General features: G+C 40.6%; 2 protein-coding genes across 2 annotated transcripts in view; one reads left to right on the top strand and one right to left on the bottom strand.

The window, feature by feature from the left end:
* Positions 1–5,633: 5,633 nt before the first annotated feature.
* si:dkey-215k6.1 (transmembrane protein 132C) overlaps positions 5,634–15,003 on the top strand; it is a 293,749-nt gene continuing 284,379 nt past the window's right edge. The window contains exon 1 of the mRNA XM_004546915.4: positions 5,634–6,489. Within this exon, the coding sequence (XP_004546972.1) occupies positions 6,408–6,489 (82 nt within the window). The 5' untranslated portion in view covers positions 5,634–6,407. The remainder of the gene's footprint in view (positions 6,490–15,003) is intronic.
* Positions 12,023–12,792, bottom strand: LOC143421362 (uncharacterized). The gene is made up of 3 exons (XM_076890471.1): positions 12,632–12,792; positions 12,383–12,555; positions 12,023–12,296 (listed from the first exon to the last, which is right to left on the bottom strand). Exons 1-3 carry the CDS (start codon positions 12,695–12,697, stop codon positions 12,185–12,187), a joined length of 351 nt encoding a protein of 116 aa, XP_076746586.1. The 5' UTR covers positions 12,698–12,792; the 3' UTR covers positions 12,023–12,184.

Here is a 15,003-nt window from a genome sequence, read left to right on the forward strand (position 1 = left end):
ATGCTAGAAGTGACATTTGTAATACTAGATGCGATGCTAGCTGCTACCCTTACATACTTGGTTATACATGATGGATAATATTTGATTTTATCCTTTTGGAGGAAAAGAAGTTGATCAGCTCATGTTCAGAACAGAAGATAGAATAAAAGTTAATTGTTCTGTACTGTTTGTGTAGATTCTGGATTACCACCGAGCCCAGCCTAATGAGATTCTGGATGATTGTGAAATGGTGTGGCCAGCAATTGGATTATGGGAAGTCTCTGTAAACCTGAATCAAACCATTTTTTGGATTTTGGATAAACCTGTGCACTGTTAGTCCTACCTGGGTAGTAGACAGGTAGAGACTGCACACTGACAATTTCTTTTCAAATACTGCTGTTTGGGTCTCAACGAACAATAAATTACAATTCAGAGTGGGATTTTCTTATTTCAAGACAAGACGTCATGGTGAAAGGCAAATGTCCTGTGTATAGCCTCAGTATTTGCATGTGGGTGGGAATGTAGGTCCACAAGTTGGCAGTGGAAGAGTTAAATATCTATTTTGAGAGAAGCTGTTAGTGTAGCATATTCATGCTATTGATTCCGATATTAGTAGCATATCTGCAATATTATAGATAACAACCATGACTAAGAAAGACACTGACCCCACCGGTGCTAAGTGGCTGATGGAGATTGACAAGAAAAACTTCCTTTTAAAAAGAAGAAACATCTGGCAGAATCGGGCTCAGGGAGGGGCAGCCATCTGCCACGAAAATTTGGGGGTGATGGGAGGAAGACAAGACAAAAGACACAGTATGAGAAAAGAGTCAGAAATTATTAATAACTAGTGATTAAATACAAAGAATAAACAGAGAGAGTGAAAAGAGGTAAGGGAAGAAGAAATAGTGCATCATGGTAAGCGCCCAGCAGCCTGTCAAGTGCTGGGGTGATATGGCACTATGAAATCTTAAGATAAGATGGGAGCTGGTTATTTAAGGTCTTGTATATGAAGCGAATATTTTAAATTTGATTCTGGATAAAACAGAGAGTCACAGATGATGACTCGGTGCTAAGACAGAAACTGATTTCACTCTTTGCCCAAAAAGTGATTTTAAATTGTAGTACTGGATTAATTCTCTAGGCTCTGAATAAATAAAATTGAATTGAATTAAATTTAATGGACTGAACTTTGATTTTGCACCTTCAGATCTAACAATAATCTTTAGTTGATATATACTGTATTGCTAGGTTTTCACTTGTCTGTTTCCACATGCAGATGAAGTTGAGTGCCATCCTATGCTTAATCCACGGTGTTTAATATGATGTAGGTAGGCTGACCCTTTGCACAGCCGAATGGCTTCAGCTTTTCTGGGAAGGCTTTCCACATGGCTTATATGTTTATTGGAATTCTTAACTGAATTCTTAACAAGTGCACCAGGAGTGCATTGTTAGGTTAGACGCCAATGTTGGACGAGAAGTCCTGGCTCCCACAATCCCAGCTCTAATTCATCCCAAAGGTGTTCTTTCAAATTGAGGTCGGGACTCTGTCCAGGCTAGTCAAGTTTTTCCAAACCAAACTCTTTCATCCATGTATTTATGGACCTTGCTTTGTGTACTGCTGAATAGTAACTTTGAAACAGGAAAGGACCATCTAAATTGTTCCCACAAAGTTTGGAACACTACATTTTACAAAATGTCTTGGTATACATTAAAAGTTCCTTTAACTGGAACTAAGAGGTCAAGCCCAGCACCTAAAAGACAACCCCACACCATAACCTCCCCTCCACCAAACTTTACACTTGGCACAATGCAGTCAAAAAAATACCCTTCTCCTGGCAACTGCCAAACCGAGACGTGTCCATCACATTGCCAGACTGAGAAGCAGGATTTGTCACTCCAGAGAACACATCTCCTTTGCTCTAGAGTCCAGTGGCAGTATGTTTTTACACACTGCATCTGACGGTATGCATTGCGTGACTGTCTTCTGCTCGTCAAATACATTTCATTGCAATGTTGACCCTGTGCCAACTTGCATATGACAAATAAAACTGAAAACTGAAAACAAAAAATGCTTGGTGCACTTTCTCAGCCATGGAAACCATAATAAGACCATATGAAATTCGGAGGTCTGTAACGTTGACTCTGCAGAAAATTGGTGACCTCTCTTATTATACAGCTCAGCATCTGCTGACCCCGCTCTATTTGGGTCAGTGTCAACTATCACTTTGTGCCTGTAATGACTGCTGTTATTACAGTCACTTTCATTTTGTTTTGATATCACTAACAGTGGACTTTGGAATATTTAGTAGTGAGGAAAGTTAATTGGATTCTGGGCACAGGTAGCATCCTATCACCGTACCAAGATGAAATTCACTGCGCTCCTGAGAGTGGCCTGTTCTTTCAAAAGTATTTGTAGAAGCAGTCTGTTTGTCTAGGTATTGATTTTATATATGTATGGCCAGGAAGTGATTGGAACACAATGCAATGTGCAATCAATTATTTGGATGGGTAAGTGAACACTTTTGGCAATATATTGTATGTATTGTAAATCCATTGAATGGAAAAAAGTGTTTAGGATTAAATGTGGGATTTCTATAATCCAGAAATTTGACTGAGAGATACCTCACTAAAAAAGTATGCTAATTTTGAATTTTGTCCAGGATTCACAAGAGTTGCGACAGCAGCATGTTTTCTACCATAGTCCATTTTACCACTGTATTGCAGATACTCTTATTTTAATGAAACTGTAATAGTGAGCAAACCAATTGCTGTACTTTTGAAAGCAAAACCTTTCCAGTGCTTGAAACAAAATTTAATCTGCTCAACAGTACATTGCCTCTTTGGCTCTCTTTTGTTTCATAATGCAACCAAATGTTTCTAATGGCTGAAGGGCCTTGGCATCTGAACTCTGTTGCTGTAATATGTGTAGAATTTGGGCTGACTTTGTCTTGTTGAAATAAGCAAACCTTGTCACAATAAAGGCAATGAACCTTGTTCACTACGGCATCCTGCCGTACTTCCATTTTTGTATATGAGATAACTCATTTACCTAACCCAACAGTATAAGAGGAGGAAGCCAGGAAAGGCATACCCTTTAAAGTGTTTCCTCAGGACACCAGTTTAGAAAAACTGTTTTAAAAATACTGGTTTAATTTGCTAAGCATTCAGTCCACGATTTCCAACAATAATTTCAAATTTGAGTTAAGTCAAAACTAGTATTGCCAAAACACGATTATTTTAATAATATGATAACTTTATTTTTGAGCTATGTCTCTTTTATGGTGGAGCACTTCTCTGTGATCTTCCATTTTATATACATGGAAAGCGGTTGGGAGATGAGCAGCGAAACCCCCAGCACAAAAAAGATCTACCATCAACAGCAAAAGAAACATGATAAAAAGGAAGAGTTAGAGATGAGGTGGGTTGCAAAGTGGCTTGCAGATGGAGAGAAACAGTAGGTAAGGCTAAAGCTGCTTAGTACAGTGCTACCTAACAACCTGAAGACAACAGTCATTAGTACTCATATACTGTACTGGCCATGATAAAATGTTTGTAATTTTACACGGAGAAATGGAGTTCTTAGAATGATGAGGACATTTTTAACCATCCTTATGGTTCTCTCTCTCTCTCTCTCTCTCTCTCTCTCTCTCTCTCTCTCTCTCTCTCTCTCTCTCTCTCTATATATATATATATATATATATATATATATATATATATATATATATATATATATATATATATATATATATCACAAATAATTGTAGTGTTTAGGTGGTTTGCAAATCATTGCATTGTTTTACTATAGTACCACATTTTTGCAATCAGCTGTTAAATTATAGTTAGTTAGTAATTACCCTTAATAATTACAGTGCAGTCTTGGTGATGAATGCCTTCCTTTTAGTGAATATTTCCTTCCGTTCCTAGATTTTATTTGTAATAGTGGCTGTGTTTTTTAATCAGAACACACTAAGATGATCTATCTTTTGTTATTTCTACAGGATGATTTTTTTAGACAGATTTTTTGTCACATCTGAATTTATTAATCAGTATCAAATTTACTTTCTACAACCAGTGGGGGCCTCACTGGTATCCAGACATTAATATTGTAAAAAATATTACTTGTTTCTACCATATGCTTACTGAACTAATTATTTGCTTTAGCTGTAGCCCCAAGATGCATAGTTTAGCTGAAAAAAAAAAACATAACTTGACACTATAACAATAATTTAAAATGCACTGATTCAGTTCTGCACTATAATGTAGCTGGGTTGGCAGTTGCTTGAATGCTGTGGATGTTACTGCCTTGTGACTGAGAGGCCAGAAAAATGTGTTTGGTTAAAGTGAGGGAGCAAGGAAAAGGACAAGTGGAGAAACAGCATGTCGGATCAATGAAGCACACATGGGTAAGCACTGTGAAAGGAACAGACAGAAGTGACAGAGCGATATTTTACATCAGCAGCAGGGCTTCTTCAGTGATAATCACATGTAGGCCCACTGCTAATTAAAGACAGGTTAATGATGAATGGGTCTGCCTCTTGGACTTTCTTCTTTAAATGCGACACTAGGGGGGGCTGTCGCTCCTCCTTAGCGTATTGCCGTGTCGCTGGACAGACAAGCAGATAGACAGGCAGAGAGGCAGTAAGGCTCACGTAGGACTATCTCCGTCTCCGGAAATCCTCACATCCTCTCCCTGACTGATTTGCAATTCAATAAGTCACAATGTCATCTCTTTAGCTTTTACACGTTTAGCTGACAAAGGGAACCAGGGATGCTGCCATATGAAATATCATCTCGGACTCAAAGAAGAGCCTAATGTTCTTTCTCTTCTCACTTGTTCATCCCTCTGTCACACACACACACACACACACACACACACACACACACACACACACACACACACACACACACACACACACACACACACACACACACACACACACAGTGATCCTATCAATATAAAGTGAATGAGTTTTATCACAAGGTGCTTGATGGATCACATTCAGCAGTTGTGCAAGCTGCCAGTTAAAGTGGTTGGTGCGCGCGTGCGTGCGTATAGGTGGGTGCTCGTGCGAAGTTGTCTTCTATCGATTACGGAGAGAACAGGTGTAGCGTGTGTCTTTGTATGAATAATGCAGGGAGAGACTTTGTGCACGCAATTCGCTGAGACCAATACACACAAACAACGCGGAGAAATAGGCCTCTTCTTATAGGACATATTCATATTGTAAACTTTTTTTTCTTAATCTCGTTAACATCAGAAGCTCCATTATTCTTGGATATATCCTTAACCTGTTTCCTCCGCACTGATGTGTTATTGTAGATCACCTGCAGCTAATTTTCCCGTGTTTTCATTATTATTGTAAGAGCAGCAAAATCTATCCTCTTAAAGAGTTCCTGTTGTTGCAGTGTGGGTATTTGTTTCTTTACCACAATGACCCAGTATTAAGAAAGTAAGGAAAAAACATATTAATGCATCTTATAAAACAATTCGGAAAAAAAAAAGAAAAAATCTAAATAAAGTTCTATACACTCGATTGGTTACTTTACTGTCATTCAAATCTCCAAATCCCGCCCTTATCCCTCACCCTCCTCTGCCCCAGTCGCTGTTAGCCCCCCTTCTCCTCCTCTTCCTCCTCCTACCTCTGCCGGCTGGTGGAAGCTTCAGACCTCCTCTTCTGTCCTCTCCTCACTCCATCCCACGGACGAGTGTACACAGACTCTTAAGTTGAACCCAGACGCGCACACACAAGACAACACTTACAGCAAGAGGACGATAGTCGGAGGAAAGGTAGAGAGGGAAAAGAAAGGAGAGTGACGGAGCTGCTGCCGAGCGAGCAAAATTTGGATTTTAATTTATTAAGCGAGCCCTAAATGACAGAGTTGTCTTTGCTTTTTACTGTTTCAAAGTCCACTGTGAAGTGCACTTTTTTTTCGGGACTTCGTGTGACCCTCTGGTAATTTTTTAAAAACTTTGCAAGAAAGAAAACTGCGACAAAGGCAAAGAGAACAGCGCTTTAACCGTCAGCTTTAACCGTCCCGTATGGATAAATAAGGCAGAGAAGCGCACTGGTGGAAAAAAGCTCACTACGGGGAATTTCATTCATTCATCGGTTCTGGCTTGAAGGAGAGAGAGTTTTTTAGGGGGAGGCGGATTAAAAAAGAAGCCAGCTTGCACCGGAATTGCCCATTGGGGGGTTCCTCTTTATTACTGACTGAAGAAGGATTTATAGTTTACTCCAAATCTCATCTGCTCGGTGTCTTAGGTCAAGCACAGCGGGAGCGCAGTTTGGTGAAAATGAGATTGATGGCACCAATGCGATAGTAATCTTTCTGTGGGAACAAAAGGAGAAAGAAATATAGAAATTAAAACATTGCCCTTTGAATCCTTATTGCGGACAGTCGTGGGGTTTTTTTTATCGACTGGAGGGATGGAGACGATCGGGAGAAAGGGAGGCGCGCCGTTGGGGTGTCGCCTCTGGAAGACGCTGCTTCTTCTTTTGCTGTGGAAAGGTAAGAAATGGAAGTGCGAACAAAAACTTGTTGCCAGCTTTACTTACTGTTATTTCATTGTTCTGGACTGGAAAACGGAATTTCCCGCTCGCTATTATTTATCTAGATATTTCATTTGTGGTGTCATCTTAGAAATGCGACATTATAGGCAAAACTGATAACTTTTGTAGTACTTACAACAAAGGCATACATTATAATTGTATTTATATGAACTCTTTTTGTTAAAATGTTTCCTAGGGCGAGTAGATACCCCGAAGACGGTTAGAAATTGAACTATAACAGTGAGGTGAAGAGAAACCAAACACAAAACTTAGTTACCCAGCTTGCTATCCTGCAAGGAAACAATGTTAATAATAACTTAAGTGTCTTAGAAGTGTCACACTGGACCAAGTTAAAGTAATTCACACCATTTTTGCTTTTTTACTGAGATGGTAACCAACGACAGGGGGTTATACCAACATCACGATACTTGCCTAGAAATTCCCAGAAAAGGCAATTTCTCGTCTCCTAAATAACAACCGAATAGCCAGTATTCACCTTGACGCCTCATGTATCCCCTCATGTGTGTAGAATAATAAGTAATTGAGTCCAAGCTCAAATGACAGATGCATTCTAACTGGTGCCACCTGAGACACGCGAACCCTGGCTAGTTGCTGACTTGCTCATGTGCCAGTTTGAGTTCTCTGAGAGGAAAGACCTGAGTGTTTCCTGGACAAAACTATACTTGCTTTTCTATAGTGGGGGGCGGGATCAGCACTGACTGTTCGCAAACATTTTCTGCTGCACACTTCAAACAAGCTCTAGAGGTTGTCCCTTGTTTGAAAAAAGAAAAAAAGATCTAAAGGATTTTTAATGACACGACGTCCCTCAAACGGAAAGAAAATCAACCCTTTTTCTTCTTTTAAAATGTACTCGAGCGTCGACGAACAGAGAAAACGACTAGTAATTGCCTTACTCGCCTATGTTAATTGAAGTTAAAAGAAGCTATAATAAGATTCTGTCTTTGTCGGGAATTGGACACATTAAGAAACAAGAGAGCGGTTAATATCTCCATTATCCAGTTAAGTGAATAACTGACTTATTTGCAGAACTTAAAAGCCCCTTTTTATAAATCTGACCTGACTCGTAAAAACCACGACACTCCAGTTTAACTGGTCTTATAAGATCAACTGAATCCACATCGGGGGGTTCTTATTCACAGCGCCCGAAGTGCGCAAAGGATTTTCACTCTCGTGTTCAAGAGCACTTGTAAAATAGAGCTGAGATATTATTAATTTAGCTCAGGTAACACCACCTGACTCAGAGGAGGGAAAAAAGCAAGAAGCACAATCGGAACGAGGCTTTAGAATATTTTGCATTTAAAGCGTGGGCGCGATTTTACGCCTCCGTTTTAAAGACAAATGACAAATCATCGGCATTAGTATCACGTTTCCTATGAGTGTCTTCTGTGTTTGTGCGCGCGGTCGTATCTGTGTGTTTTAATCAGCTCCGATCACTCACGGCTCACTTAGCAGTTAACAGTGACTGCGTTGTGCGCTCCCGAGCACGGTGGTCGTTGTGCTCGCGGCGCAAGGCGCACGGACTGGAGATAGCGAGAAGGGTCGACGCGCCGGAAAACAGCTGTGTCCCGCAAAACGGCTGAGTAACCAAACACTGAAATTATCTAAAATATTTCTCCCCTCTTCTCCTGTAACATTCTCACTTCTTCTCTTAGTGGAATGAAACGCAAAATAGTGTAGGGACATGGACGGTCTGTGACTTTTGTCTGTACACATTGCTCTTTGACAGCTTTTCTGGTTTGGATGGTCGTCAGTATTGCTCCCCCCTCTCTCCCTTTCTCTCTCACTCTCTCTGTACAGGTTAAGGTCCGCTGCAGCTCGGCTGTGGTTAAACAGTTTTCATTGGGCACATGGGGAAATCTGGCTCTAATCGTGTAATAATAACACACCTAAGGCTGTTTAAAAAGCAAAAGATTAACCTTGCCTTCATTCTATCTCTTTCTGCCAGTGCATTCTGCCGTTTCAGTACACAGTCAAAGTGGTTCCTTGGTGCAAGTGTTCCCTGTTCATTTGTTGCTACATTGGCTGTGTCAGCCTATGCTCGCATTTACAGTAGGTGTATGTCTGTGCCCTCCATTAGTCACATAGGCCCTCAGTCATCTGCATTTGTGTGTATGCCGCTGTCTGTCATACAGTAGCTGCGATCTGTAATACTTCACAATTTTCCACCTCCTCACTTCAGTCCCAGAATTAACAACTTTGAAAGACATTTTGTTCAGATGTGAGATAGTTTTCTGTTTTGTTCTAAGTATTACATGTCACATCACCTCCTAATTAGGGATATTTATTGTACCCCGATCTTCCAATATATCACCGTTTGTGTCACCCTTATGACTGGCATTTCTATTTTCATGTCACTCAGTTTCACTGTAATTACATCATTGTGGTATTTCATCATCCAGGTCATCTCTAGGATGACATTGTAGGCTTGTTCAAACACCAAGGATCTGACAAGTGCCAGTTCAGAGGCAAACAGTTTGTTCTGGAAGATTCAGAGGCTGAAAAGTCACTGGGGGTAATGTCTCAGGTCTGTAATCTTAGCAGGAGGTCATGGGTGGGTGGTTTAGAAGCCGTACACCCTCTCATGCAGTGAGATATGGCTGATATTTTCTTTTTTGGTACTTAGTTTGAAAGTTTTTAAAAAAATTTAGCTGCAAAAGCGACTGATGCAGTTTCACTGAATTAGTTTATGGTTTGTCGTAACCGTTTGTCGTAAAACTGAAACAGCTATGACAGATGAGCTGAGAAAAAAAATCCACTTCCAGTACCACTTTCCTATGAAATAACAGAAATTACTCTTCCTATGCACCGTTCATGAGTTTGGGATGTCAAATCAAAAACTCCTTTAAAAAAAATCCTTATAATTTGGTTTTGTCGTCTATTCCTTACTGACTGATATTTGTACTAAAATAAGTTTACTGCAGATGTAATGTATCATACAAATGCACAATTATTATTACACCGAGTTTGTAACAGCCCCACACCAATAAAAATAAAAAGAATTTAATAAATATAAATATTTTAGTTGGTCTTTTTGAAACTCTTCAATATCAGTATATGCATAGGCCCTGGGTTATACTCTTGATGCGTATTGAAGGAATATGCTTGTTTCCAATTGCCAGACTGGGGCCATTTAAAAAGTGTAAATCAGGAAATCTCATCAGTCTCGCTCCACAGTTTCACAGACATTAATGACAGCGAACTGCTCCTTTCCAGCACTAGTCGCTGGAATAGCTATGTGGCAGATTGTACTTTATTTGTCAAAGATGGGAGGGGTGCACTGTTCAGTATATATATGTGTGTGTACATGTGTGTGTTTTGCCCAGTGTGTTTCACCCCATGTGCTTGAGCGTGTTTCGCGCTACACCGTTAACCTGTAGCAGAGTGTCAGCACTACGCACCATTACTCATGGAATACGGAGCATCAATAATTACTGACATAAAATCACTGACACATACACACACCTACATGCACAAACACATTTGTTTTACTATCCCTATGGGAACTCTAATTCCCCAGCATTCCCTACTGCCTTAATTCTAACCCCAACCTAACCACAAGCTAAACTACACCTTAAACCATTGAAACATAATGGACCAGTCTGTCACAGAAGACACCAACACTGAGGTCCCCATAGTGACTCAGAGTCTGCATGGTTTGGTGTGCAGTCAGTGTAAAGACCTCACTTGCATATAAAAAAAACAGTCACGGGACTTCTCACCTTGGCCTTTCTATATGCCGCCTTCACTCCCTGGGTTCTTTGTGTCTCATTGTTGGTTTCATTCACCGACTGAATCATTCAGGCACGCACTCGCATCACTCTTTGCTGTGCACACAGAGCCACTGTCACGCATATACAGCACATTCAAACACACCCGCACACAGAGGCTGCTTATTCTGTGAAAAACAAGCAACAGAGAAGATTGTAAATCAGAGAAGGGGCATTTCAGAGATAGGAAATGTGAACTTCTAACATTTACTCATGAAAGCAAAAGGGGATATGTGGAAGGGAAAGAAAGCGTGAGATGTGAGTGCTACTTCTAAACGCCACATTGTTAGAAAATCATGCCACTTCAGTTAGAGCCTTTTTCGCTTTGCCTCTCTGTCATACACATATGCACATGCTCATATAGCCTTTTTGTCGTGGTGAAAGTGAGAGGGTAGAGCACACACAGAGAGAGAGAGAGAGAGAGAGAGCACAGAGAAGGTCACACAGACACTGAAAAACAAAAAAAGGGGTGTATTCGATGGAGTGGACACGAGACACTCTCCACTGACTGCCTCCTTTTTCTCAGCATTCATGAGTTTAACTTTGTTTTTTTGGAGGTGTCTTGCATGCTACAGATTTACTGAATCACTACAGGGCTGCTGGTGTCGTTCACTTGCCTGTCATTCGGAAAGTACAGAATCAGTCAATATAACAACGCATAGGATTTAATATATATATATTTTTTGCACTAGCAGAAAAGATTGTAGGGCTGAACATTAATCAAATGCCAGTTTGTGAAGCTGCTGAAACTTCAGACATACCGGGTGAAGATTTTATTAATTCACTGTTTTGTTCCTTGAGTTGTCAGCAAAGACGTGTCACTAATATCTACATTTTATTTTCACCTTCTATTAGTTGTGAATATTTCTTACAATATATTGGGCCAACAATATTCAGCACCACACAAAAAATAGACAGACTTCTGCCAGCTGGCAGGTTCAAGTGTTATTCGTCTTGTCATGTTTCCAGCATGAAACAAAAGCGAAAAGCTTAAGAATATTTGAATACTTGATGCCCTTTAAGCTTATTTTTCTTTTCCTTTTTGAACCTGATTTTATCACCATTCATTAATATTTTGTTAATTATCCAAAGCCTAGAATGTTACTGAAGTGTGTAGGTTTGTTTTGTTTTCCTGTTTTCATCTTTATGCCTTTCACAAAAATCTTTCATTTGTTGGAGTTCGAGAGCATCATCTCTCTTCAGCGAAGAAAGTGACAGACAGGGAGATAGGATCTTACCTTGTGAGTGTATTCACCTTTTGTGTCACTTCATTCTGTATCAGCAAATCTCACCAAGAAGGATGCAAAGGGTATAGATATTTACACCTATCACTTACACGCACATGGCCACACACAATAAGACGCACATTGTTTTTACGTTAGGCTTCTTGGTTACAGTATCTGTCTACCTGTCCGGTTCTCTTGAACTTCAAATTTGGGAGAACTGTTTAATAGGACCAGAAGAACAGACTGATTTCTCAGAGATACAAGTGGTCAAAGGGTTTGAGAACACAATATATGAAGAATAATGTGAAAAAACATCACAAAACATTTTTATATCCAAAAAGGAGTCATTAGAGTTTCTCTCTACTGTACACAGATCCAACAGAATGTCTTATTACAAATAGAGTATCGCTGCCAAGATCAGCACTAGAAAATACCTTAAATACAATTTCTTCCTCAGTGTAACTCAAAGCACTGTCACGGCCGAGGCCGCCTCAAAAGGGAAAGGACTCAAATGCTGGGCGCCGAACAGCACGTAAGTAGTTTCAGTGACAACGTTTATTTTCTCAGTAAGTGTTCACAATCAGGAAACTGGAATGTGAGTTTAACAAGTGCTAAATGCAACAATTAAACCAAAGGGGTTTTAAGCAGCCTGGGCTAAGTAAGCAATCTGGTCGTTGGTCAGTGGAAACAACAGTTCCGGGGATTGGGCTGGAGGGAGAGTCAAACTGGGTCCGGGGCAAGGGTCAGAGTCACTGTAAATAGAGTACAGACGTTCAGATATGGTTCGGGAGAAATACGGGCAAGCTAGTCGTTCTGAATTTTCCTTAGTACTGCGTACTTGCTGTGGGTGGTCTGTAGTGGCATGAAGGGGTAAGTGGTCCGAAATACCTGGCGTTGAGGCAGGGAGGCAGGCAGGTGAGTCGGGTGAACAGCCCGTGGGACTGTCAGGAGGTCCAGCGTCCGGATCGGAGCTCTTCGGCGGAGATTTGTGTCTGGCAACTTGGTGCGTGGCTATGAAAGAAAACACATGATGAGACAAGGTAGTTTTCAAGAAGTGTGCGAAATCACAGTGGTGGCCTGCACTAACTAGGGTTAGCTGAGAATCTGGCGAAGAGAGGTTGAGTGCGCTGGCCTTATGAGTCCCCAGCTGCATTACCCACAGGTGCGAGCAATCAGCAGAACACAGAGGCCCCTCCCAGGGGTGGAGATGCCGGCTCGGAGGGAGACACACTAGCACACACCCGGACCATGACAAGCATCATCTCTCTTCACATTAATATTTGTGTACTGTATGTGTCAGAGATGTCATACTTTGGTAGGTTGCAGAGAGAACGATGAAATTACTAAGACTAATTAGTGTCATAGCTTAGAAGGAAATTCTTAGAGCATGTTATTTCAGTTCTTTGAATCAATGTACATTTATAATTAAATTTACAGCCTCTTAGTTTGTAGTTTCATGCATTAATGTTAGAAAGAGTATAGTGCAATCTCGTTGCTAGTATATGTATCTTTTTTGTAGCTTGTCTATTTTAATGTGAATGATAGGTAAATTCATGTAATGCCAGAGATTTGCTGATTGTATTTCACAAAACCCTTGCTTCAAACCTGCTTGAATTCACTCAAGATCAGTGCTTTCAGTTCAACTTTGGGAGACAGACACACACTCTGCTTTTAAGATTATGCTTGAGAATGTTGTTTTTGATAAAGTGTATAGTTAGAGAGGAATTGTGTGACTCTGGAACATCCTTTTGTTATGCCTCTGTTGGATAAGGCTGGCGGGGAACACCATGATGCACTGAACTTGTTCTTACTTTTACTTCCTTTTTTAAAATCCTCATGTAATTATATACCACCACTGCATGTTAACTTTCATTTACTCTCTTCCACAGTGTGTGTTGTGTTTTCTCCTCTTTACTCTAATCCCCCAACTAATTGTGGCACATGGCTGTCCCTCCCTGACCCTGGTTCTACTGGAGGTTTCTGCTTGTTAAAAGGGAGTTTGTCCTTTCCATTGTAGCCAAGTGTTTGCTCATAGAGGATATTCAGATCGTTGGGTTTTACATTGTTGGTTTTTTTTCTGTAATATTGCATTATCTCTGTCCGACAATAAAACATCAACTGGAGGTGGTTGTTGTTGTGAATTAGTGCTGTATAAATAAAGTTGAGGCTTACATTCATTAAGGTCCTATAATTAAAAAATGGTTGAAACAAAGTGTTATGGCCCTGGGCCTCGGAGGGAGTGAGACCGCCCTTTTCCCTCCAAGCAAGTCCAAGAGTGCCAGGACTCTCCGACGACTGGCTAGCGGGAGACTTGTGCCAGCCCCTGTCCATGCAGATGGCACTGTCTCAACCCACATAGGCGATTGGCTGCCTGGGAATCCTGTGAACGTGCTCACCTGCCACTACAAAAGACTGGAAATCCTTCACTCGGGGCGGCTGCTTTGGAGACTGTGCAGCTTGCCCTTTCTGCTTCCCTCTGTGAACCGTGCTTGCTCAGCTCTGTTCATAGTGGTGAACTTTTCTTCTTTATGCATCTATTTCTGTTTTATCAACAGCAAAACAACTAATGCAGGTGTTCCACCTGTTTTCCCTATACGTAAATGATACTGCTAGTATGTGACGGCACGTCAAGTCACTCTTGGCCTCAGTGTGGCTGTTTGAATCAGCTAAAATACATTTAGCTTCCGATGTGGCTGGGAAACACTTCATCAAAAGTAGTTCTTTTCTAGCGTAACCAGTCAGTGTGATGACTCATACAAAACAGCAGACCATTTCAAAGGAAACACTGATGGAAATAGCTGTGTGGGAAATGAAAAGAGAGTGAGAAGTTAAAATCCTTTGCACAACTTACTGATTGTCCCCTCAGAAAGTTGAAAAAAAAGGAAAGATCAGAACCAGACCTCTTAAATCTGGCTTCTGAGATGTGTCTGTGTGTGTGTGTATACATTTAGAAGGTAAACGCTGAAAGTAATACTGCTAAATTGAACTGGAGAAGGAATAAAAATTTAGGATTTGTTTAATGAAAACACATTACGTGTTTTTTTTTCTACTGATTTTTTGTACTGATAGAATACAGATCATCACCCATTCACCAAATCTCGAGGACTTATGTAATTGATTTTATTTGGCACAAATTTTAAGCATCCGCTCTGTAAATTCAGCTCTGGACTTTGTATCGTCATTGGTAAATTCTGCTCTGTTTACATTTTTGCTATTAATAGAATCCACTCCAACACTTATTGAAAGTCAGTTAATGAGCCTAAGTAGTTTTGAATAGTCCAACTTCCTCTGCAGAGGCCAGTGTGTGCTTGGTGAGCCTGCATTTCTGTGTATGCTCTGTGACCATGAGACGGCATGGGTTTCAAAGGCCTGTCGAGAGGTTTAAGGGTCTTGCTAATGAGCAAGTCATTTTCCCTCAGATTAGCATGAATAGCTGGACTAATTTTGTGTGTGCATTCC

This window comes from Maylandia zebra, linkage group LG12, assembly GCF_041146795.1.
Source record: "Maylandia zebra isolate NMK-2024a linkage group LG12, Mzebra_GT3a, whole genome shotgun sequence".
In the NCBI taxonomy this organism is placed as follows: Eukaryota; Metazoa; Chordata; class Actinopteri; order Cichliformes; family Cichlidae; genus Maylandia; species Maylandia zebra.